General features: G+C 40.6%; 1 protein-coding gene and 1 long non-coding RNA gene across 4 annotated transcripts; one reads left to right on the top strand and one right to left on the bottom strand.

Moving 5' to 3' along the window:
- The first annotated feature begins 1,236 nt into the window (after nucleotides 1-1,236).
- Nucleotides 1,237-24,559, top strand: LOC120735102 (voltage-dependent calcium channel gamma-4 subunit-like). Of its 3 annotated transcripts, none has more exons than XR_005696177.1 (5): nucleotides 1,237-1,993; nucleotides 9,381-9,464; nucleotides 12,541-12,681; nucleotides 12,954-14,136; nucleotides 24,511-24,559. XR_005696177.1 is itself a non-coding variant. In XM_040034280.1 (5 exons), the coding sequence occupies exons 2-5, from the start codon at nucleotides 1,771-1,773 to the stop codon at nucleotides 13,508-13,510; spliced, it is 1,005 nt and encodes a 334-aa protein (XP_039890214.1). In that variant the 5' UTR covers nucleotides 1,237-1,414; nucleotides 1,540-1,770; the 3' UTR covers nucleotides 13,511-14,219. The 3 variants fall into 3 exon arrangements, 2 of the variants coding, with proteins under 2 accessions (XP_039890214.1, XP_039890213.1); XM_040034280.1 differs by lacking the exon at nucleotides 24,511-24,559 and having other exon boundaries at nucleotides 1,237-1,414; nucleotides 1,540-1,993; nucleotides 12,954-14,219; XM_040034279.1 differs by lacking the exon at nucleotides 24,511-24,559 and having other exon boundaries at nucleotides 12,954-14,219.
- LOC120735103 lies at nucleotides 17,771-21,531 on the bottom strand. Its single transcript, XR_005696178.1, has 3 exons — nucleotides 20,976-21,531; nucleotides 19,585-19,705; nucleotides 17,771-17,821 (listed from the first exon to the last, which is right to left on the bottom strand). It is a non-coding gene; the product is annotated as an uncharacterized LOC120735103 (long non-coding RNA).
- Nucleotides 24,560-25,002: the final 443 nt, after the last annotated feature.

The following is a 25,002-nucleotide window of genomic DNA, read 5'->3' as shown; positions in this document are numbered from 1 at the left end:
CAAGTCCACATAAACTTTATTAAAAAGAAACATTTTAAGGATAAAGCCTGACTGAGTAAAGACCAGTGGATGCACTCCAGTCCTATCAGCCATCTGAGGGAGAGCTTAGCCTGTGCTGTGGCATAACATGCCAAAATGTGGAACAAATACTTCTAACTTGCTTCCCAGTAAATGTATTTATGCAAAATTGTCTTCACATTCTCCGTGTGCTCATTTTTTTGTCCACCCTCTTTGTTCTCATTTTGCTCCATCTTTCATTCCTGTTTTCATGCTTTTATCTTTTGCCCTCTAATCCTGGTTTTTCTGTCGTACTTCATATTTCCAGGCTTTCCTACACACACACACACACACACACACACACACACACACACACACACACACACACACACACACACACACACACACACACACACACACACACACAGAGCGACAGAGAGAGAGAGAGAGAGAAACTATGAATTCTTTTTACTCACTCTCTCACTCTGCAGGGACCAGGAAGTGAGTCAGAGTCCGGGATCTTAGAGCTGAATCTATACAAAAGGATGGACCCCTCTCTCTTGTTTAGTGTGAAAAAGACCACGGCAGGGGGGCATGGATCACGCTGGCCTTTATTTTAATACATTTGCAAAAAATCAAATTAAATAAATATTTAATTTATTTAAATACATGAATACACGTTTATGTTTTGATGAAAATGTGCATCACACTGTATCGCATTATGTGTGATGGGAGGGGTCCGGTGGCATTTTTCAAGATAAAATACGAGAGAAAAAAAAGTCTAAAACTGGCAGAATTCTCTGATAATTTTATAGGATTTTTATCAGTTAGCAGAAACGATACGTGGATTTTTCGTTGTGAAAAGATCTGCTCTTACTTTTCTACTTTTACGAGCTCAGCGATGTTGCACGCTGACTGCTCCGACTTCAAAGTTGTTTTGATGGATGTTTTCAGAAATATTTCATCACTGGTGATCCTTTCAACTCTAAAGTTCCTGCACAGTCACAAAGCAAATCTCTCTCATCTCCCTCTCTCTCCTATAGCAGTGGTGGCGTGTTTTTTAAAGACTTTTCCTTGATTTTAAATATGCATTTAAACACTTCAAGCCCAGTTTTCAGTGCGTGTTTTCAGTGCGTGTGTACGAGTGTTCGTTATTATCGTGTTCGTTTCTGTACACTTGTTGATCATTTCTTCATTTTATGTGCACTCGGTAAAAGCTAGAACCGTTTTCCACCCGCACATGACGACCGCCAGTAGAGTGATGTTTTCTTCATTTAACAGCTGTTACCATCACCGTTTCCAATTGGCTAGATCCGTTATAGGTGTGGTCTGGATGAGCGATGCTGCGTCCATTGTTAAACCGACCAGTTTTATTTTGAACACTGAGCTGTAAAGAAGCTTGAGCCGTGTGTGATCCGTATGTATGCTGCGGTTATAAACGTCATTTACAAAATGTTGTGGTAAAAAAGAAGTGCACTTGTTCGAGGAATTTTTCTCTTCTTCTTTTTTGTGTGTTTTGTGTTAAATTTCCACCTGTTGCAGGATTGAAGACACCACCAGCTCACTGTAAGGAATTAAACGAAAGCTGTGGTCGATCAATCTCTGCAACTTGGTTTGAAGTCCGATTGAAGTTTGGGAGAAAGTGGAGCATTAATTAAGCAAAACGAGGATCGACACGCAAGTCCTTTCCCCCCCAAGCCATGATCACTGGTATCGTGCGCTCCTCACGGTGTGCGTAAGCTGCTGTGGAGAATCTTCACATTATGAGACGCCATGGCATGGTGTGACCGAGGGGTTCAGACTTTGCTGGCTATTGTGGGGGCCTTCGTCGCCTTTAGCCTCATGACCATCGCCATCGGCACCGACTACTGGCTTTATTCCCGAGCCTATATTTGCAATGCAACTAATGCCACAACCGACGAAACCCAGATGCAAACCAAGAAAGTCAAAGGGGACCTGACGCACTCCGGGCTGTGGAGGATTTGCTGCATCGAAGGTAAACAAAGTCTGGTACCTTATGCAGTGACTGTGTAAGTTTCCAAACTTTTTTTTGTTTTATTTCGACTGCTTATGAACGATTTTCTCACTGTTGCGCCATCTGATTTCTTCCGAATGTTTGCTTTAACGTGGGGGAGGTGACAGTGTGCACAGAGATTAATTAAATAGTCAACGAGTCTGAACACCTGACCAGACCAGAAACGTTGCTAATTTCTAGAAAAAAAAGTTCGCATTTGTTTGGAACCTGCGACAGTTTGTGTGATATTATAACAAACCATTTAACACAATTTCCTTAGGGATTAATAAAGTATGCTGATTCTGAACTTTATTATCAGAGTCAATTCTCCCTTTTTTGATGGAATGACATGAAACATAATTTAATCATTTACACAAGTATTATATTTTCTACGAGAATCTGAGTGAAAGAGCTTCGTGTTGCGCACAAAGGCGGAGTTGTGTGTGCGTAACGAATCTTTTACATCTTTCCCCCCTTTAAGGTAAATTATACATTCACTGAAAAGGGAAAGAGCGGAGGGATGATGGATTGAACACGAATACGATTTAATGCTGTGAGTTTGCTTCTATGGCAGAGCATGGAAGAATGATCCCAGTTTTCGCATTCAGAGGGGGCGCAGTGCTTTCCGGTGTATTAGACTTTGTTTTAATCTGTTCCGAGGAGCGTCTGACTTGTTGTTTCAGGGAATTTTGTTGTTTCCCTCAGCTGTTCTGCATCTCGCTCCTGATCGCCTTTCCATGTTGTGAGACGTTGTGAGAACAGGTCGTTAATGTTTAGACACACCTATCCACCGTCCATCGGACCGCTTCCTTGAAAAGACTCATAATAAACGCAAACAATCAGCTGATCCGCGGAAGTAGTCACCAATGACGTCTTCGATTGTGGCGCTGTCCATTACCATTGGTTCTGAAATTCTCAGTCTTAATGATTTTTTTTCTTTTACCTGAAGACCAACTAAATTAGAAGTATAAAATCGCTTCACAACAATAGAAGAATGCTCCGTCAAACAAAGCGCCTTTTTTCGTCAATGACGAAGTACCTTACTGCGTTTCATAATTCACATGTATTTACAAAGCTGCAAAGCAGGCTACCACCAGTAACTTGGAGAACAACTTGGGGTACAGTGCCTTTTCCAAAGAGTTGGGGTGAGGGATCTAAGTGACAAGGCACTTTCCCAGAACCCAGGAGTCTGTCTTGTGTGGAGATGAATACAGCCATTATTGGACTCACACTCCAAGCACCAACCATTACCATTACTACTTTTACTGGAATTTCATGTTTTGTTTTGTTTTTTAAAGCCTGGCTATTTATGGATTTCTTGTAATCCTGTTACTCAAAAGACATGTTCCCTCTCTCAATCTTCCTAAGAGATTCAAGCAGACGTGCACGCTGTTCTCAAACATCTTCCCGCTGCACCATCCTCTCATTTCCTGCTTAAAATGTTAGAAGAGTGTTACAACCTGCATGGAGCTGGAACTGAAAGTAACACAACCTCTCTTGCTCTTTTCCTTGTTCTCTCTCATGCATAGAGAACATCAGCACTTTTGCTGCAATATTCTGTAAGTCTATCTAGTGGCACACCTCTATATCTGCATACAAACCCAGGCTAAGTCAACATGTCCAGTCAGTTGGGATACAGCCTCTTGAAAACGGTAGTACTAAATGCATTCCTGAAACGTTAAAAAAAAAGTCTCTCAGTTTCTACAACTTAGTGTATAATTCTAAGGAATCTATCCTGTTTTATTAAGTAAATTCAACAGCATAGATGCTGGGTGAGCCTCAGGAGATGTTGGCTAATGTTGCAAAGAGTAGCAAACAGACATCTATGAGTGCCTTGTCTTGTAGAACAAGCTGATGGTTAGATGAAGGTGAGCACTGGTGGATAATGAACTTTAATGGAATACAAGTGGAGTCATGCTGAAATAAGTAAAAAAAACTCACACTTAGGGACTCACCGCTAGATTCAAGCAAACACTTGGTCTGACTTTAAATTTTCAGTTCATGCAGGTCATGAAAGGTTAGTTAACTGTTATGTGGCTTTGTATGTGGTGATGAGGGTTAGGGTTGTTTTTCTTGTGTGTGTGTGTGTGTGTGTGCGTGCATGTGTGTTGGCTGATGAATGCATTAGTAAGATGTCAAAGGCGTCCTCTGAGAAGAGCTAGAAATGTGATTCTGGGTTGCTGGGGGGAGGTTGCTATGGTGAAGCTATGCTGAGCAATAAAAGATGGGCCCTGCTCTCTCAGACACAGGGGCTCTTGGGAGATACCTCCCCCAGTGAGCTTCCTTTTCTTTTCTTTTCTTTTCTTTTCTCCTGACATTCCCTTGATCATTTTGTTACTGCTGCTGCATGAAATATTGATATGGTTATTTTACTTTCACAAATGTTTGATTTATATGCACACAATCAACTGTACCGTTCTGAACTTGTTAACAGATTTAAAGTTATATCACTTCTTAATATTTTTTTTTAAGTTGACAAGAAGAGTGCTTCCACCTATGAATAGCCAAAAACGTACTTTAGAAAGAATGCACTAAAATAACAACATAAACCAAATACAGCAAAACTGAATCCACCTGTGACTGCTGACAAGTTAAATTCTGTAATCACTGGGGGGGAAAAGAGTACACTTGTGATTTACTATTAACCTGTGAAAGTGTATGAACATATTTAAAATGGACAAAGAATGGACCAGAGAAAGGAAAAATTCAGACTGAGACAGAAGGAAAGGACAGCGCAAGATCTTTAACCAGCTAATAATTTGTTGATTCACAGTGTCAGCAGTAATCGGGACCCACGTAAAAATACCAAAAATCACACCCACAGCAGCTGTCCTCCTAAAATGACATCGCTGTGAAAGACAAATGGGCAAATGTGTTAATGTCAAGAAAAAAAAAACTTATTTGGTGCTAAAGAACATAGAAAGAAGCTGCTGGGAGCTCTTTGAAACCAAGATAAATTTACTCTGTTGAGATGATGTCGAGCATATTTGGAGTAAATATAACCTAACTGCCACAGTGAATGCATTGTCCCCACAGTGAACATACAGAGGGGGGAGCTCAGGTTGGATATTGGTAAGATTTTATTGAAGAAAATGTCATTATTGATTGTGTCTGTAGGTCCATTTCCCTTATTGATTCCAGATCAATGTTCTGTCTGGGGAAAAAAAGTTAGCGTACACATTTTTGTCAGCTTTAATGCAAGTGTTTTATATCTGAGCCTCAACAGTTTAAAAAACAGGCAGAAATGTATGCTATCGATTTGGAACTCACAACTCTGTTAAAACATGCCAGGATTGATCACAGGATGGATCAAAGCTATGAATAAGCTTGGATGCATAACGTGCAGAGACTGGACACCTTGGAATTAGCTCTAAACTGCACCTGATTCTTGATTTTTGATTTTATTCATGACACCATGACTGTCTGTGGATAGACCAAAATATCAGGTGAAAAGATGACTTTCATTCTCCCAGATGTTTGGCTGAGGAACAATATTATAAAATATGAATATTACACAAAGCACACTAAAAAAAACAAACATTTCTAATGAAGTTAAAACTATGGCCTGAGAAACACAGCCCCTGTAGCTGAACAAAACAATTCCCAAACTGGCTGAACATTTAATAATAATGTATACTTAATTAATCCCCATGGGGAAATTCCTCTCTGCATTTAACCCATTCACTCTGTGAAGCAGTGGGCAGCCATTGGGCGCCCGGGGAGCAGTGTGTAGGGATGGCACCTTGCTCAGGGGTACCTCAGGGTAGTCGTTCAGTGGATTCAAACCCCCGACCTTCCGATCATGGGGGCCACCACCCTACCTACTGAGCTATCCCTGCCCCATTTCTCCAAAAATGTGTGTTACACAGATATTCTTAGGGTATTTAAAAGTAGAATGGGAGGTAGAGCCTTTGGTTGAGACCTTTTTCTGTGGAACCAGCTCCCAGCTTGGATTCGGGAGACACACATCTCAACTTTTAAGAATGGGCTTAAAACTTTCCTTTTTGATAAAGCATATAGTTAGGGTTGGATTAGGTGACCCTGAATCCTCTGTGCAATAGGTCTAGGCTTTTTTTTTCCCTGTCTCCCTCCCCTCACCCCTGACTGGTCGTGGCAAATGACCACCCCTCTCTGAGCCTGGTTCTGCCAAAGGTTTCTTCTTGTTAAAAATGTGTTTTTCCTTCCCACTGTTGCCAAAGCACTTGCTCAGAGGTGGTCATCTGATTGTTGTAGTCTTGACCTTACAGTGTAAAGTACCTTGAGGAAACTGTTTTGGGGCTATTTAATTAAAATAGAATGGAAAATTCTCCATGCAATGGAGGATAGGGTAGGTCACCAATTCTTAATGATTCCTAATAGATTAAGAAACACAGTGGAGTAGATTATTTCATTTTTATTATAATAAATTTTAACTGTCAGCTGTTTTGTTATTTTTTTACTCGTATGTTCAGTCTAGAAGCCATATAATCATAGTAATGTTATTGATTTTTGAATTTTCTGACACTGATATAACATTCCTGGGCTATACATCCAACTGTAACCCTACATATGTGTACTTTATATATGAAATTTTAATATTCTACACCTGTTGCTCCTTAGACCTTTTGGATTACACACTCAAAAAACTGATCCAGTGTCACTAAAATAGTATGTTTACAAATATAACAAATATACATTAGAGTAACACAATAATCTTATTTAACAAGTTTTCTTGGTGCAAAAAAAATTGAAAAGAAAACTGAGTGGATAAAGAGGATTTTAGAAAATGGAAGTGAAGTGGCTTATTTAGACATGATTGTGGCGAGAGAGAAAAAAAAGACAGAATGGGTGTTCAAAGAGACTGAAAGAGTGAATTTAAGAGCGTGGAGCCGACAGACTGAATCTGGGCTGTTAGGGATGTTTCATCACTTTATTTCAGCCTGACTTTAATTTTCTTTCCCAGCTGTCTCAGAAATTAACCATAAGAATCATAAATTTTGCACATCAAAACCATGCGCTGGTGGCAACACTGACATAAGCTGTAAATGTGAAACATAGAAGTGCATGTCCTGCCTCATAAAACATTTCCACCCCAAAAATGTATGAACCATCTGAATGAGCTGTCGATCACAGAAACGTGATCTAGCTTGAGGATGCGTAAAGCCACTTAAGCATAGAAGAAGCAGCCAGTGATTGCAGCTAATCAGCCAGTGTTCGTGCTGATTTTGATTTTTAACCCTCAACTCACTGCTGGCCAAACTAATAACAAATGCTCAAACATCAGTGGAAATCCTGTTCCCAGTATTTGCAACAGTGCATTTGAATGCACTGAATAACTGATTGTAGATGCAGAAAACCGGCTTCAAAGCTACCTGGTGGAGATTTCCATATGCTGGTCTATGATATTGTAAGGTTCAGTAACAGTTAATGAGTGCCTGCAAATCAAAGGCACCTCATTCCAGATTCAAGATTCAAGACTCCTTATCGTCATCATGCAAGTGTAATGAAATTAAGACAATACTCCCTCATATGGTACAAGAAAAAAGGCTTAAATAATATCAATCCAATGCAATATAATGACAGGATAGGAATACAAAGTACAATATTTAAACACAATTAACTGATGTATTATAGTAAATTATAGTTAGTTTGGCACTTAATAGTGCATTTATTTAGAGGCTATGTGTAACCTCACATGAGATATTTTACATATTATAAAATGTACATAATGATTGCACATAAGGTTTGGAGTGTTACAGTTAGAGGTGGATGCAACTTTCTATGATTATTAGTTATTTAGTTGTTAGTGGTGATACAAATACAACAACAGATGAGGAAATTCATAAGTATTTGAAGAGGTTTAAGAGTTAAGACTGATTTAAAAAAAGCACCTGAAATGCAAAGAGTTGTCAAAGACATTGATGCTTAGCAATGAGGGAAAAAACAGTGATGAAGCTGATGAAAACTAATGAGAAGCTCACAGTGAATTACTTCCTGGTGATTCTAGTCTGTCAGTGGATGTCACTGGGTGTATTCTTGAAAGCTTGTTGTCCCTTTAAGCTGATGTGATCAACAGATCTGACTCCTGAAGCCACGCCGACTTCTTTGCCTACAGTATTTTGACTCGGACTTGGCCAGTGTTCAAGGCAGAAAAGAATTCGTTGCTGAATTCTTAACTACACTACACGGGCCCAGTGGAAGCCCCTATGCCTACTTCCAGTGACTACAGTTCACATTGAATTGTTGTCAAAAGATGAGACATTCTTGCCTGTAAAACTGAAAAACATCTCATTAAACAATTCTGCCATGGATGCTGGAATAAGACTGTCATAACAAATTTGCAACTTGAAGGGAAGAAAGACAATCCTCCATCCTTTACAGAGCTCTTGGGGATGACGCCATCGCGATCAGATTCATTGGCTATGACAGCAAGCAACTGGCATAGCTGAAGTTTGGAAAAGTCAATAAGATGTGAGTTAACTCACATCTTATTGACTTTGTCGCCCCGCCAGGCAAAGTGAAGGAGAATTGATGTTGAATAGTGTCAGACTTTTTGGATTATAAATAGTGATTAGAAACATCTCCCTCTAAAACAGCTGCTCTTCCTTATGGACTGTTTACATGCACCCATGTTCTACAAGGTAGATGTCACTTGATTGCTTATGCCTGAGTTCAAGAATCTACTGCATGTGGACTAGGATAGAATATCAGTACTTCATCTCTTCCCCTTAATTGTAGTGTAATATTGGCATGTTGGACGACTCTTCCACATTTATTCACATTAGCAATTTGAAATCTACAGAATTAAACGGGACAGGGCTGACAATCGACAGGCATGGTTTGATTTCTTGGATTAAGATACTGTGTGTATTTGATTTAAGTTCTAATAAATTCTAATATATAAGTTCAGGCAGGAAATTCAAGAGCCAGACTTTAAATTCAAAGTCTAACTTTTCAATATTCATAATGCTCCAATGTTTTATTCTCTTAAAAGTGGAGGGAAGATTTTCTCAGTGAAGAGCTTGGGTGAATAGAAGGTGCCCGAGGGCTTGGGAACTTCAGAATCTCAGATCCACAGTGGTCTGCCCTCAAATGGTTTTTGACATGGTTATGGGTGAAAACAGGACATGTCTGCTCCCGGTTAGATATACTTTGCCGAGAATAGACTTTAGCTTTCTGCAACATATTTGTCTCAGGTTCATAAAAGTTGCATGCTGATCGAGTGAACGGTCGATGTGTGGCTCCTTTTATCTCTGAGCTTCTCGTGTTAACTTTCAACATGAAGACCCAAATTGCTGTTTTAATTTTTGTAGTTTCGAACCTGCACAGACTCTTTCTGCCACAAGTCACATTCACATTCACACTCAGTGTGTTTTTGGCTTTTGCACAGGTATCAACAAAGGAAGCTGTTTTCGGATCAATCATTTTCCAGAGGATAACGACTACGATACAGACAGCTCAGAGTACATCTTACGTAAGTCACTGCAACCGCTTCATCTTCAAACACTCCAACACTTAATCCCTCTCTCCCTGCTCTTTCCTTCTTTTTTTTCTTGAATGTGATAGAGTTATTACCAGGCTACTTAATGTGTTATGGCATGTCTATCCCTTTCCCATAAAAAGCCTGATGTCATGACAGCAATTGGAGCAATGGAGATAATGAAGTGTGTTATGTGCCGAGTAATAAGGCCCGTCCAAAACAGGCCAGACTTTGGCCACATGAGAGCAGATTTCATATTTGGCCTTGGCCTTTTGCTTAATACCCTTGTTAAAAATAAATAAACAAACAGATGCACTGAAAATTACAGAGCATTTAATCATTTTACTGAATATTTATTTATGTTTCAGGTTTCAGATCAGCTCTGTGCCTCAAGGCAACTGTTACCATTTCGTGTGTTGTCCACAATATGAATTTCAATAAGCTCAAGAAAAATTTATTCTGGAATCACTTGGTTATGTTTTTTTAAAAAGGCAGCTGAATATGCTAGCTGGACTGTGTATCTGTAAAAACCTTTATGCGCTGACATTATTTCACTTCATTTGTTTCACTCGTGGAAAAGTAATGATGCTTGTTTGGCAGGGCGTGTCACCTACTGCTGTTTCTTCAGCTTTTAGGCTGCTCACAAATTCCCTCTAGTGGCATTTAAGTGTTGGACATCAATTCAAGTATTAAACAGTTTTTTTTTATTTTAAACATACCCATCACAATTTTTGCCTATATGCTAACTGAAACCATTTAGAAAGAGAAATTACTATATTTCTATATTTTGCGGGAAAAAGATAAATTGTATCGGTTTAAATTCTGATGATAAAACAAGGCGAATAAACGATTCCAGTTATTTTACTAATGTGTGGTGCTGTACTGCAGTAACTGTAAAAAATAAAAACTTACAGTATAACTGCCTAGCCTGTGGGTTAGACTTGGATTTGTAGTTTTGGACTAGAAAATGTGTTAAAGTCTTGGGCTTGGGTTGGCAAGTGAGACTGCAATCAACCAAAGGTTTGCTGAAGCACAGACGATGTTCTGGTGTTAAGCAGTGAGCATTTAAAGGTAACTTCAGCAGCTACAGTCAGTGGGGCTTTGTTCAGACTCTATGCACCTGTAAGTAATCTTGCACTCACTCAAAGCAGAGAGAGAGAGAGAGCCTGCAGACTAAAGAAGACAAGACAAAACAGAGGCCTTGGCAACAACCACTGTTACTGTTAGCAGTTCCGCTAAGTCCTCATGTGGTGCTCACTAAAGCAATAATGAAATGGTGAAATGTAAAAAATTAAAAAATGATTCTAACTGATGAGATGGTGATGGATTAGCTGAACTGTTTTAGTAAGGACCTTGGAAATATGAGTGAATTACTTTTTAGTGGAAAAGGAAACTTGTCAGCACTCCTTGGTAGCTGCACACCGTAGATTTTAGCCATGAATCCACATAAGGTCATTGTCAGTCAATCATTCTTTTCATCACTTTTAGCCTGCACACAGGTTGTGTGGACCCTAGAAGATTATTGAACATTTGTTGGAAAGCTGAGTTCATTTTCAGTAGTAATCAAAAAATCCCTTTCTCAGTTGGAACCTACGGAGCCCCCCAGGGGACATGGGAGAAAAAAAAATTAGGGAGGAAAAAAAAAAAAATTAGGGAGGAAAAAAAAAATTAGGGAGGAAAAAAAAAAATTAAGACGGACTTTTGCGAGATCTCGCAAAAGTATTGCGAGCGCTCGCAAAAGTATTGCGAGATCTCGCAAAAGTTTTAGCCGCATTCTTCGGAGGCCGCCAGCTCGAAGCCGACCAGGAGGTCGAGGCACGATGTGCCGGGAAAGCGGTGTTCCTCCCGGCTGTAGTAGGTCTCGACCTCCCGTTAGCTTCGAGCTAGTGGGTGTCAGATCTCCAAAAACGTCGGAGCTCTTTTGCAAATATGTGATGTCTTGTAAACCGAGCAGGTATCTGACGTTTACACAACTACATTCACGCCTCAAAATATCTTAAAAGTGTATTTTGTGACCCAGAAAGACTAATATTACAACTAAGTAGCTGCCGCCATTGTTGGAGTTTTGCGAGATCTCGCAATACTTTTGCGAGCGCTCGCAATACTTATTGCGAGATCTCGCAATACTTTTGCGAGCGCTCGCAATACTTTTGCGAGATCTCGCAAAAGTCCGTCTTAATTTTTTTTTTCCTCCCTAATTTTTTTTTTTCCTCCCTAATTTTTTTTTTTTTCCTCCGTAATTTTTTTTTCTCCCATGTCCCCTGGGGGGCTCTGTAGGAACCTGTCTGACAAAGTGAGGGACGCTAAAAGTTAAAGAAGGTCAACAAAGGATGAGAAACATAGTGACTGACATCTTTTAAACAGGAAGTTGTAGAATAGGAGGCAGAGCCTTCGGCCTGCAGGCCCATGTTCTGCACAACCAGCTTCCTGTTTGGATTTGGGAGACAGACTCTGTACTTTCAAGATTAGGCTTAAAACTTTCCTTTTTCACAAAGTTTATAGTGAGTGCTGGATAACGTGACCCTTAGTTATGCTGCTTCTATCTAGGCTGCTGGTGGTTCCCATGATGCACTTTCTTTTCCACTCACCTTTTTACTCCCTGTCTTTATGCACCACTCTGCATTTAATCCCTAGTTATTATTCATCTCTGACTCTCTTCCACAAAGTGTTTTTTTGTCCTGTCTCCCTCCGCCCACCCCTGAATGATCGTGACAAATGGCTGTCCCTCTCTGAGCCTGGTTGCTCAGAGGGGGTCATCTGATTGCTTGGGTTTTCTCTGTTTTCTCTGTATGATAGTTGGGTCTGTAGTATCTGTAGTCTAGGATCAAACACCTGCGAAGCTAATGGTATTTCTTTCAGTAGTAGTTGTCCTTTTTTAGTTAGTTCTCTTACCCATTAGACATAATGTCTGTGTGCCAGTATGTAATATAATCTAATATTGGGGGGTATATATTTTTCACCTGTGCTCCACTTTACAGTGGTTATCTTCTCTTTTTGAAGTAGTTTACATTATATTCTCAATTGTGCTGACAAGACATTTTCACACTCTCTGTCTCTCTCGTCTAAACAGGTATAGTTCGTGCATCAAGCCTGTTTCCAATTCTCAGCACCATCCTTCTGATGTTGGGTGGCCTGTGTGTTGGAATTGGACGCATCTACAGCAGCAAGAACAACATCCTGCTCAGTGCAGGCATCCTGTTTGTAGCTGCAGGTAGGACGAGTCAGACAGCGTACCACAGATAAAGAATCAAAACCAGGGTGACAACAAATAGATCGTGTGTAGTGCAAGAGAGTGAAAGAAGGAAAAGGTCAGGTTTTATTCTGAGATACAGTGCACTTCAAAAATGTCTTAAGTCATTAGAGTGCACCTTTCTCACACTCACAAAAGGACAATGGCAAAAACACTGATTTTCTTTACATGTAGAGTCTCAGTTTTGACCTTTCCTACAACAGCATTCCTTCTCTCATTTATCCTCTCTTCAGGCCTGAGCAATATCATTGGCATCATCGTCTACATCTCCAGCAATGCCGGCGACCCGAGTGACAAGAAAGACGAGGACAAGAAGAACCAGTACAGCTATGGTTGGTCTTTCTACTTCGGTGCCCTCTCCTTCATTGTAGCAGAGTCAGTGGGCGTTCTTGCAGTCAACATTTATATTGAGAAAAACAAAGACACGCGCTCCCGATCCAAACGTGACTTCATCAAAACCACCTCATCCTCTTCGCCGTACTCTCGCATACCAAGTTACCGCTACAGGCGGAGGCGATCGCGTTCCAGTTCCAGGTCAAGTGACCCATCACGTGAGCCCTCCCCAGTGGGAATGAAGATTAGCGGAGGAATTGGGGGGGGACCAGGGCTGGGGCTGAATTTGCCAGTAGGCGGTATATCCCTTTATTCCCTGAGCAGGGACCCTTTGAAGGGTGGAAGTGGTACTGCAGGGCCCTACAGCCCAGAGCGGGACTCCAGGTTTTTACAAGTCCACAACTGCTTCCAGAAAGATGTCAAGGATGGAGGAAACAGGAGAACCACTCCAGTATGAGGTCAGGAGTGTATCCAACAATAAACTTGATGGTACACATTAGATGTTTACAGTTGATGAGAAAAGGGTATTTTCTCGCCAGGACTGTTTTTGGCAGCGGCAGCAATGAAAGGTCCGAATTTAGAGTTGCTTTTCTTACATCCCTCTGTGATAGAAAAACACCAGTATTTCAATGGGTGAGAGAGAAAAATGACTTTTAATGATTGTGGTTGCCACAATTTTGTAGCAATATTTGAAGAGTTTGGTTTTTGAAAAATATAATGCTTAAAATCTGGAAGGAATATTCTGCTCTTACAGAAAGAAATGTGCCCGTCCTTGTATTCTGTAAAGGTAGTCATTTATGACGTTGCCTTGAACCTTTAGTCTCAGAAAAGGAATTCTTTTGATTAAGATGAAAATAACCCGCCAAACTTGTTTGCAAAAGTGATATATGTAACCGTTTGTTATCAGAATATAATCGTATTGTATTTGTTTGTACCTTAACACAAATGGTGCTAACTCAATCTGTACATCTTTTATAGTTTTAAGCCTTTCAAAGCCCATTTGAATACTTTTATTGCATCTTAATAACCTTTACCATGTACATGAGTCATGTCATAAATATGTGTTGCCGTGTGTGTGTGTGTGTTCCTGTCTAGCTATCTTTGTGAGGACCGAAATCTGCATTCTACTATACTTGTGAGAACCAACAGTCACTTGTGAGGACACACAACCCGATCCTCACAAGTTTGAAGGCCTTTTTGAGGCTCAAAATGTTTTAGTGTCAGGGTTACAATTAGGTTATGGTTAGGTTTAGGGTTAGGGTTAGGCATTCATTTTTAATGGTTAGGGTAAGGGGCTGGGGAAAGCATCATATCAATGAAGGTCCTCACTAAGATCGCTGGACGGGGTTGTGTGTGTGTGTGTGTGTGTGCGTGAGTGTGTTATGGATCTCAAACACGCCTACCACACCATGGCGTAATTGTGCTATGAATATGGATCTCTGTATATATACTGTATATTAAAAGTGACAAGGCACATATTAATGTCAGTACATTCCAGTATGCTGTGTAATGTGTCAGTGTTTATAGGTACAGACTGCCTGTGTAGTTTGTTCTCCATTCGCTCAGGGACGATGTACAGAACAAATGAGTTCCTTACCTAAGCCAGACAGACTGTTACAGCTGGCGTGTTTAAAGGCATAGGTTATATCATGCTCTTTGTGTTGCTGTTCTCTAACAGGACTCCTGCTTCTGCCTTTACTTTCTTTGTGTTGGGGAAGGTTTTATGGGAGGGCTGTCTGCTACAGAGTTTTGATCATGCTCCAAAAATACACTTGCAGACACCTGTAATCTCATATTTAAGTATTTCTGTATTATTACTGATCCATATCAAAATCAGCTGTTGGGGAAGTTATGGTTTTCAAAACAAAAAAAACAAAAAACAACAATAAAGATTTTTGTGTGAGGATGTAATAATGTGACTTTGTTTTGTATAGTCTAACTGTATAGATTTGGCATTATTATAGCAATGATGACTACAGTTAACCACAGATCCATTCATGCTCTTAAATGTTTTGGATTAAAGTTATTAATTATGCTCAAAGCAATTTCCCAAAAAAGATTTCTCTTCAAACTAAAACCACAATAGACGTTGGTGCTAGTGAACTAGCTAGCTAGCGTCTCTCAGTGACTTCCTTATATTTACATGCACTGTGTCACTGCATGTCTGATTTGGCAGATTTTTATACCTGATGCAACCAATCCCAGTCTCAATCTGGTGATCTTTCATGTGTTAGGTGAGTGTCTAAACCACTAATGGATAGAGTGGATTACTTTATAACCCACCTGGACCCTAAAGTTTGGGCGTTCTTTGAACCTCTTTCATTGATAGCTGTTCCTACAAAAGCAGCTACAACAATTGTTGTCTGCTAGATTTCACTAGAGTCATTAAAATGTCTGTTTCCACCCAGTTTTTGCTTCTTTTTTGGGTGAAATCCTTTTTTTTATTAGCCATTTAATTACCACTAATAAGCAAGTATATGCATATCTGCATTAAACTGGACATGAATACAGCTTGCTAAACAAGCTTGCTAGCATTAGATGGTAACATCAGCTAACACAAATATATGGAGAGTTTTTAACACTGCAATCTCCCATTTAAATTGTGACTTCCTTATGGGATAATTTGACTACTATATATGAGCACATTTTGTATGTGTGTGTGTGTCAACGGGATATAATTAACTTAGTAAGCATGGCCACCCCCATGCAAATTTGTCAAGCTCATCCACCAGGGAGACAAATTCCAAAACTCAACTTTCAGCTGTCTTCACATTTGGTTTAATGCAAAATATGAGCTGAGACTCAGTCTGAAGAGACAGCATGCCGTTATTTTTCATAGCCTTTGCTTTTCCTCGTAGAAGTAGGTAATGACGCAGGGCTGATAGGCCTGTTATGTTCTACTATGAAGCTGCATGAAAGACAGGCGGCCAACCACAGGGTGTTAAAGGAAATCGGCATCAGCCAACTTAATGCTTGACTGAACTAACAGGCTCATAAATGCTCATCCAGACTTTGAAAAGCTTGTCTCCCTGTCTCCAAACAAGAGCTGGAGTAAAGTGGGTGTTTTGTATATGTGTGTGTGTGCGGGAAGGGCTAGTATAAGTTCAAATTACTCATTCTTGGTATAGTACATCATGCTTGTCAGGCTTCCGTGTCATGGTTTGCTTCCCTGTTGGGTATTTTTAGCAGAAGCTGGAATCGGTTTAATTTGGTTGTTGGTTTTCGTAAATCGGTGTCACAGTGGTTGCACTGTGTGTTTAAGGCTACCGATCCATGAGAGGAGAGCCTGTATAGTCGCTGTAAAGTCCCTGCTCTCTCCGCTATCATTGTCATTCAAGTCACTGAAGTGGACAAGGGTATGCCTTGAATTACAATAGACTTATTTTCCATCCTGCTTGTGTGTGATGTATCTTTATTATGCTGAACTGCTCTGATGACCCGGTTTCCATCCCAGCCCTGAATTTGAGCAATTCATCTTTCACCCCTCTCTCCAGCCATCACCCAAGCTGTTAAGCCCTATGAATGCCATGAGCCCCCACTGATATTTTCATCCATAAAAAAGCTATGCCCCCCTCTCTCTACCCCCACCCCTTCCTGTTAGGCGCCATCAAATTCTTCTCCAGTAATTGAGAGGAAAATGGCAGGGTCACCTCTCCATGCAGTCGCAGGACTAGCCAACATGCTTGTTAGCAGTAGTATCTTGCTGTTCAGGAAGGATAGAATAAGATTTCAGGATTTAAAGTCTGGTCCTGTCTTTGGACAGCAGGGGACAACAGCTCATACTTTATCTATCTTTGTATGAAAAAACACGCACACAAATGCCATAGCAAAGGTTTTACAACAGCAACACTTTATTTTACCAGGTAAACAAGTGTGTGAGCTATAATTGTCCTAATTCCAAATCTAAACTGGATATATAAAGTTAATCAACCGACAATATTTATTGCTTTGACTTAAGGGACTGCACAAAGAAAAATCATTTTTGTGTGCTGTAACATGGTACTGCTACAAGGTCAGCCTCATACACCATGTTGTTGGCTTGAAGATATAAATATCATCTCCTGGGTCTAGGTACGGTTTGCCCCTCTGGGGGCAGGTGTACCTGGACCTGGGATATAGAGTATGTTTGGTGAGTGTGAATGTGTGTACAGTGTCTATTTGTGTCCGTCTCCACGTCGGGTGAGTGCCGAGTATTTGTTTGTGTATATGGGGGTGGGAATGCACGTTTGTGTCTGCGTGCGCCTGTTCGTCTGTGTCTATATGTCAGGTTCGGTCTTAGACTCCACCTCTCTGGGAACATCTCAGGCTCTCCGAGGTATGGAGGCCTACCTCCCCTCACCACACTCCCTGCCGGTGGCTGATGCCCTCAGACGTTGGTGTGTTGGTGGTTCCTGGGAGTCTGGGGATGGGCACTCATGTATGTACCGACTCAATCCTGGTGGCCGATTGGCGGGGCCTGGCGCCTGTGGCCCGGCTGGGCCCCTTCCGGGGGGTGGGGTGCCCTCAGGCCTCTTGCCTCTGGCCCTGAGGCTCGGTCCTCTCTGACACAGCTGGCTGCCGGCAGAGCCCGCGGGCACGTCACTGCAACCCCCTCTGGCCTCTGCTCCGTGGCTGCTGGGTGACCTCTCGTTTGGGGCTCTCCTCAGCATTTCCCAGGAGGGTGGCACGGTTGCCCGTGGTCCTCCTTGGATCCTCGTACTCTGGGGCCTGGATCTCCTCCATACCTGCTTCATACCCTGGTGGACGGGGCTATGGCTCCCCACACTCCCTAGCAGATCGTTACATGGAGAAACCTTTTAAATACAAGCGTGCTGATCCACACAGGTTCACAGACACAAACTACACCTTTCTTGGCTGCTACCTCAAAGCACATTGTGTGCTGCCGATCTTGCGTACTGCACAATAACATTTAATATTTAGTATCTACTGTTATCTACTGTTAGCTAGTTTATTGTGATGGTGTTGTATTTATTATGTTGTTCTTTTTTGTTTGTTTTCTCTTCTTTCTTTCTTTTTATCTCCATACAGGTGATCCAGGTGTTTTGTTTGTTTTTCTTTTTTTTTCTTCCCCCCTTTCTCACCATCTCTTTTCCCCTCTATTTTTCTTTCTCTCCCTCTCTTTCTTTCATCCTTTCTCCCTGTCCTATCCTCCAGTCTCATCTGTAACAACCAAAAATCAAATAAAATAAATACATAATTATAATAAAGGTCAATCAAATGGACCAATATGGCAAGGCCATGATGATCCACTTGGTAAAGTAAATCCGCTTGGCATCTTTCTTGGATTTCAGACAACAATTCTGATGCCTAAAGATCCAAATGGGACAGGCAAAAAAAATAAAATAAAATAAAAAAAATAATACAATTTAAAAATGAAGATATAAATACAAATCCAGGATCAGGTAGGTTAGGCAAACAAAATTTAAAGGCAATAAAGCTAAAAAGTCCATGGAGCACAGGGAACATCCGTCCATCCATTTGGAGAATAGCCCAGCTGTCATCGGGCCCCACAGGGGGAACAAACAGAGAAGCAGATGATCTGACAGAGCAAAGGGAAAGACAAGGCTACACTGGAAACGAGGCACAGGTGGACACAGTTAGGAAAGTGGAGAGGCAGACATACAGGAACTCAAACTCAGAGGTGGCCTTCACAAGGAAAACCCATTAACAAAGCATAGGATGTGACTAGTTTTGTAATATGTCATCTTCCTATTGTTTATTAGCACAGAATGTGTTGTGAGGCTACAGAACGAATGTGAAACTCAGATATGATTTCCTCTGCTTGATCACATCTCTCTGGTTGCTCCCGATTTCTTTTTGAAAATTTAAAATGGCTGACATTATTCCTAGCAGGGGGCACGATTCCTCACTCCCTGTGCCACACTGTCAATCCAGGAGCCACGGGCAGCCATTAGGACGGCATCTGTCACTGCACTAAGACCGGATTTAGCCAGCAGCAGTTGGAGTTTAACCCCTTTAAGCAGCTATGACACATCAAAAACCAGATCATAATGGTGTAGTGTAACATATCCAATTATATTACAGTCTGCAGAAAAGCAGCTGACAATAAGCAAGCATTAATGCAACGCTGTTGCTAATACCAAAGTAACCTTTTGATTAAGTCAGACTCTGTGGGAAAGCTATTCACAAGGGAACTGTTATTCAGGCACCAGTTTTAGTGCTGACTTTAAAATTAGAGCACTAAGGGACCATCAGTCATCACAGAGGTGAGAATGAAGCTGGCTGAGGTGGCAACTATTTTCTTTTACGTTATTGTCACAGTTAAGTATCTGTTGTCTAAATACAACTTTGATGTTGTCCCATTTGAGGCCTTTGAATTTTACTAAAATAAAAATAATGATCTATAATGTATGCTACTGCAAAGCATACACATAAAGAGTGTGTTTTATTAAACTCATGTCAGAAGAGAAAATAAAGTAAAATGCATATAATATATGCGTCTTTGCTTTACATCATTTTCTCAGCTGGATTAAGTTCATTACTGGTGACAAAACCTTTCAGTGTGCTTACCCTTTCTTGATTCCATGGCAAGTCGAGCGGGTCTTGGTTGTTTCGGATGCCTTATATCACATGCAACAAGGTGGTCCAGCTCAAGTTTGGTGCAGAAGCCGACAGTGATAGAGCTTCAGGCCTGATTTCATTAACAAAAGAAGATGAGGTTTGATGCATGCAGAGAGGAAAATAAATGGTTTATTGATCCAACAGTTGCCATAGCGGTAAACCACAAACGGACAGCCCTAACTGCTCCCTAACTGTGTCCCGTCCAGTAAAGAAGAGTTATATTTTTACATATTGTTATAATTATTTTATCATCATTACTTAATAATGTATCTAATTAGTGTAAGCAGTAGTTCCGAGGATCATTTTCTGTGGAAAAAGAGTCACTGATGAGTGAAATATCCATTTATATGTGATTCTGAAAGCAGCAATCCAGGCTTAACACAGAAAATTAATAACTGCTATTGTTATCTTCCACTGGGGTTTTAGGTTTTGTTGAGCCAGCTAAAGCAAAGAAAGTCTGGTCTTGCTGAATTTTCTTTGGTGTATACACAACCACATCAGCAGATTAACAATCTGGCAGCAAGCTGAGGAGACAGCTAGGTTTCAATACAAACTGAAAGGCATCTGGTAACTGCAGTTTCTGACTAAATGAGTCTTAGATTTTGGTCTTACAAAATCTTGGCCAGTGTAATTTGCAATGGGTGAAGGAGGGCATTACTAATTATTACAAATTATAACAATAGCCCTCTCACATACAATAATGATTGATAATCATCTTAACCTTTACTCATGATTACACGCTCTGTTCTTTTAATTATGAGATCATCATTTATGCAGTGTTGTTTTTAGTATTATGCCACCAGCTACCCTATCAAATAGTTTAAGCATTCACTTCTTTTTAGACTGGTGGTTGGTCAAAATGAAGAATATAGAAAACCTCCTCAGAAATAAGGTAAGCATGATTTTGTTTCAAATGTGAATGGCTTTTATTTTCTGTTGTCGCTATTCATATTGAGATATAGTCAGGAACTTTATTTTAAAGCCAAGTGAAAAGCCCAACCAGGTGAACTACAACAGGAGAAACCAACAAATGACATGTGAGGAGAGGAGAGGAACAAAATACATAAGGGAGAGGATTTGAGGTAGCAGGCATTTAGCAAAATGAAGCATCAATCCTTCAAAGCCCTCATTTTAAAAATATGCAAATAAAATACGAATAGCGGTACAGAGATCACAAAAATGGTGGGAGAAAGGTTTGATCATCTGAACTAACTAAAACAACTGAAACAACCAAATCCAAAGGAACACTTATCTTTAGAGTACTTTGCTTGCTATATTCCAGCTGTGTGTCTCGCCTTTGAGTCACAGGGAAAGCACTTCTACAAAAGATATGCCCTTACATCCTTGATTCCAGCTCCTCTGGTGAGCCTCCTTCTCTCTCCTCACTCCTCTCTCCTCCAGATGTGTTTTAGAAATTGATACATCCTGCAAGATGGTGATTTAAGAAGGATTTCCAGGTTTTGTGAAGGACGGTAAAAGATGCACAAAACAGAGAAATAAAAAAGCTGTCTGTTGCACGTGGATCCTCTTCCTCTGAGAATCATTACAGTGCTTCTCAATTACGACACCACCAGATTATGAATTCCTTGTGGTTTTACACTTGGCTTCACACATTTGCAGTGTTCACAAATAAGATCCCACTGGTATTGAAATCTAAACATAGACTGGCTCTATCCAGATATCTCTAACTTGTAAAGACAAACGTGACTGATTTTGGTCAGATGAGAGCAAAGATGACCACAGAGTGATTAAGCTTTTCCTGAAAATGATCAATATCTCCTCTGTCCATGACATCGGGGGTTTATCCCTGCAAATGAGAAGCAGTCACAATAAACCACAATCAATGTAACCTTGTGACCTCTGTGATTACAATCAGTGGGATTTGATGGTTCAAGCTCTGTCCAATTAGTCCACAAAATGAGATGATTTCCCTTGGAAGATATTTGAAGAGCCAGAAAAGTTCCCCTGAGGAATTGGATGTCACCTACAACTCCAGTGGGCTCCCTGAGTTCCAGTCAGGTCAAAGGGTGAAGCAACTAATGTCTTTGAGGTCAGCTGTTGTTCTTCTATAAAGAGTCATTATGTCAGTGCCATCAATCAAAACTATACAGGGAGTGCCGAATTATTAGGCAAATGAGTATTTTGTCCACATCATCCTCTTCATGCATGTTGTCTTACTCCAAGCTGTATAGGCTCGAAAGCCTACTACCAATTAAGCATATTAGGTGATGTGCAACTCTGTAATGAGAAGGGGTGTGGTCTAATGACATCAACACCCTATATCAGGTGTGCATAATTATTAGGCAACATCCTTTCCTTTGGCAAAATGGGTCAAAAGAAGGACTTGACAGGCTCAGAAAAGTCAAAAATAGTGAGATATCTTGCAGAGGGATGCAGCAGTCTCAAAATTGCAAAGCTTCTGAAGCGTGATCATCGAACAATCAAGCGTTTCATCCAAAATAGTCAACAGGGTCGCAAGAAGCGTGTGGAAAAACCAAGGCGCAAAATAACTGCCCATGAACTGAGAAAAGTCAAGCGTGCAGCTGCCAAGATGCCACTTGCCACCAGTTTGGCCATATTTCAGAGCTGCAACATCACTGGAGTGCCCAAAAGCACAAGGTGTGCAATACTCAGAGACATGGCCAAGGTAAGAAAGGCTGAAAGACGACCACCACTGAACAAGACACACAAGCTGAAACGTCAAGACTGGGCCAAGAAATATCTCAAGACTGGTTTTTCTAAGGTTTTATGGACTGATGAAATGAGAGTGAGTCTTGATGGGCCAGATGGATGGGCCCGTGGCTGGATTGGTAAAGGGCAGAGAGCTCCAGTCCGACTCAGACGCCAGCAAGGTGGAGGGGGAGTACTGGTTTGGGCTGGTATCATCAAAGATGAGCTTGTGGGGCCTTTTCAGGTTGAGGATGGAGTCAAGCTCAACTCCCAGTCCTACTGCCAGTTTCTGGAAGACACCTTCTTCAAGCAGTGGTACAGGAAGAAGTCTGCATCCTTCAAGAAAAACATGATTTTCATGCAGGACAATGCTCCATCACACGTGTCCAAGTACTCCACAGCGTGGCTGGCAAGAAAGGGTATAAAAGAAGAAAAACTAATGACATGGCCACCTTGTTCACCTGATCTGAACCCCATTGAGAACCTGTGGTCCATCATCAAATGTGAGATTTACAAGGAGGGAAAACAGTACACCTCTCTGAACAGTGTCTGGGAGGCTGTGGTTGCTGCTGCACGCAATGTTGATGGTGAACAGATCAAAACACTGACAGAATCCATGGATGGCAGGCTTTTGAGTGTCCTTGCAAAGACAGGTGGCTATATTGGTCGCTGATTTGTTTTTGTTTTGTTTTTGAATGTCAGAAATGTATATTTGTGAATGTGGAGATGTTATATTGGTTTCACTGGTAAAAATAAATAATTGAAATGGGTATATATTTGTTTTTTGTTAAGTTGCCTAATAATTATGCACAGTAATAGTCACCTGCACACACAGATATCCCCCTAAAATAGCTAAAACTAAAAACAAACTAAAAACTACTTCCAAAAACATTCAGCTTTGATATTAATGAGTTTTTTGGGTTCATTGAGAACATGGTTGTTGTTCAATAATAAAATTATTCCTCAAAAATACAACTTGCCTAATAATTCTGCACTCCCTGTATTAAGGTGTGGGAAAGACTGGACTGGACTGGTTAAACGGTCATTCTGGTTTCCTTATATGGTAAGGCATCCAGACATACATACGTACACGTGTTACACGAGCAAATTTTAAATATCCATTCAATCCATTCATCCATTTTCTTCTGTTTTTTTCAGTTCAGGGTCACGCGGTGTGCTGAAGCCTAACCCAGCTGCCACAGAACAAGACGCAGGGCTGCAGGGCTAACACATAAAGATAAAAAAACATTCATGTTCACATTCACACCTACAGTGAATTTTTAAATCACCAATTAACCTAATCACATGCATGTTTGTTAATGGAAATGGAGAGTCGTCTTTACACACTAAGGTTAATTATGGAGCTCTACAGGGTTCTGTGCTAGGACCAATTTTGTTTGCATTATACTTGCTTCTCTTAAGCTGTATCATTAGAAGGTCTAGTATACATTTTCACTGCTATGCTGATGACACCCAGCTCTATCTATCTATGAAGCCAGATAACACACACCAATTAGTTAAACTGCAGGAATGTCTTAAAGACATAAAGACCTGGATGGCCGCTAACTTTCTGCTTCTTAATTCAGATAAAACTGAGGTTATTGTACTCGGCCCTGAAAATCTTAGAAATATGGTATTTAACCAGATTCTTACTCTGGATGGGATTACCTTGACCTCCAGTAATGGTGGGAGGAATCTTGGAGTTGTTTTTCACCAGGATGTCCTTGAATGCACATATTAAACAAATATGTAGGGCAGCTTTCTTCCATTTGCACAATACCTCTAAAATTAGAAACATCCTGTCTCAAAGTGACACTGAAAAACTAGTTAATGCACTTGCTGCTTCTAGGCTGGACTAATGTAATTCATTATAATCAAGATGCCCTAAAACTCCCTGAAAAGCCTTTAGTTGATCCAAAATGTTGCAGCAAGATTATTGACAGGGACTAGAAAGAGAGAGCATATTTCTCCTATACTATAGTATTTAGAAGTCCTGTCTTCCTCCCCTCACCCTAAACGGCTGTGGCGTATAGACTTAGGGAAGGGCGGTCACCCCTCCCTAAGTCTGGTTCTGCTGGAGGTTTCTTCCTGTTAAAAGGGAGTTTTTTCTTTCCCACTGTCACCAAAGTGCTTGCTCATCTGATTGTTGGGGTTTTCTCTGCTACATTTACCTTACAATATAATATTTCGTACCATATGCACGAGGAGTGTGTGTGTGTGTGTGTGTGTGTGTGTGTGTGTGTGTGTGTGTGTGTGTGTGTGTGTGTGTGTGTGTGTGTGTGTGTGCTAGCTTGCAGTGATCTCTCACAGTTCTATTCTGCTGCTGTGATGACTTTTTGACTTTCACTGGTGTCTCTGCTCACGCCAGGGAAAAAGTGGGCCACAAGTCTTTTAAAGAGACTTGAAGTGGGCCAACTCTTAAAAACCGTGCCAACATGATTTACAGTCAGAGAGGAATCAACGGGATTAGCACACCTTTTGTCTTTTTTTTCTCCTCAAGTGTGTCCCTTGTCTCTATTCTTTTTTGCTTTTCTTTTTTTGGTTTAGTTTTTTTTGTTTTTTTGTTTATATCTGGTATGCTGCTAATACTGTAATGATAGAAAATAAGTACATTTCCAGCTATTAAAAGAAAATGAAAAATTATGACAAATTTTATATGAAGTACATAAGACACATTAAGTATCCCTCCTGACAGGA

The sequence above is a fragment of the Simochromis diagramma genome, unplaced genomic scaffold, assembly GCF_900408965.1.
Source record: "Simochromis diagramma unplaced genomic scaffold, fSimDia1.1 OVJJ01000747.1, whole genome shotgun sequence".
Taxonomy (NCBI): Eukaryota; Metazoa; Chordata; class Actinopteri; order Cichliformes; family Cichlidae; genus Simochromis; species Simochromis diagramma.
This window is presented reverse-complemented; position numbering and strand designations above follow the sequence as displayed.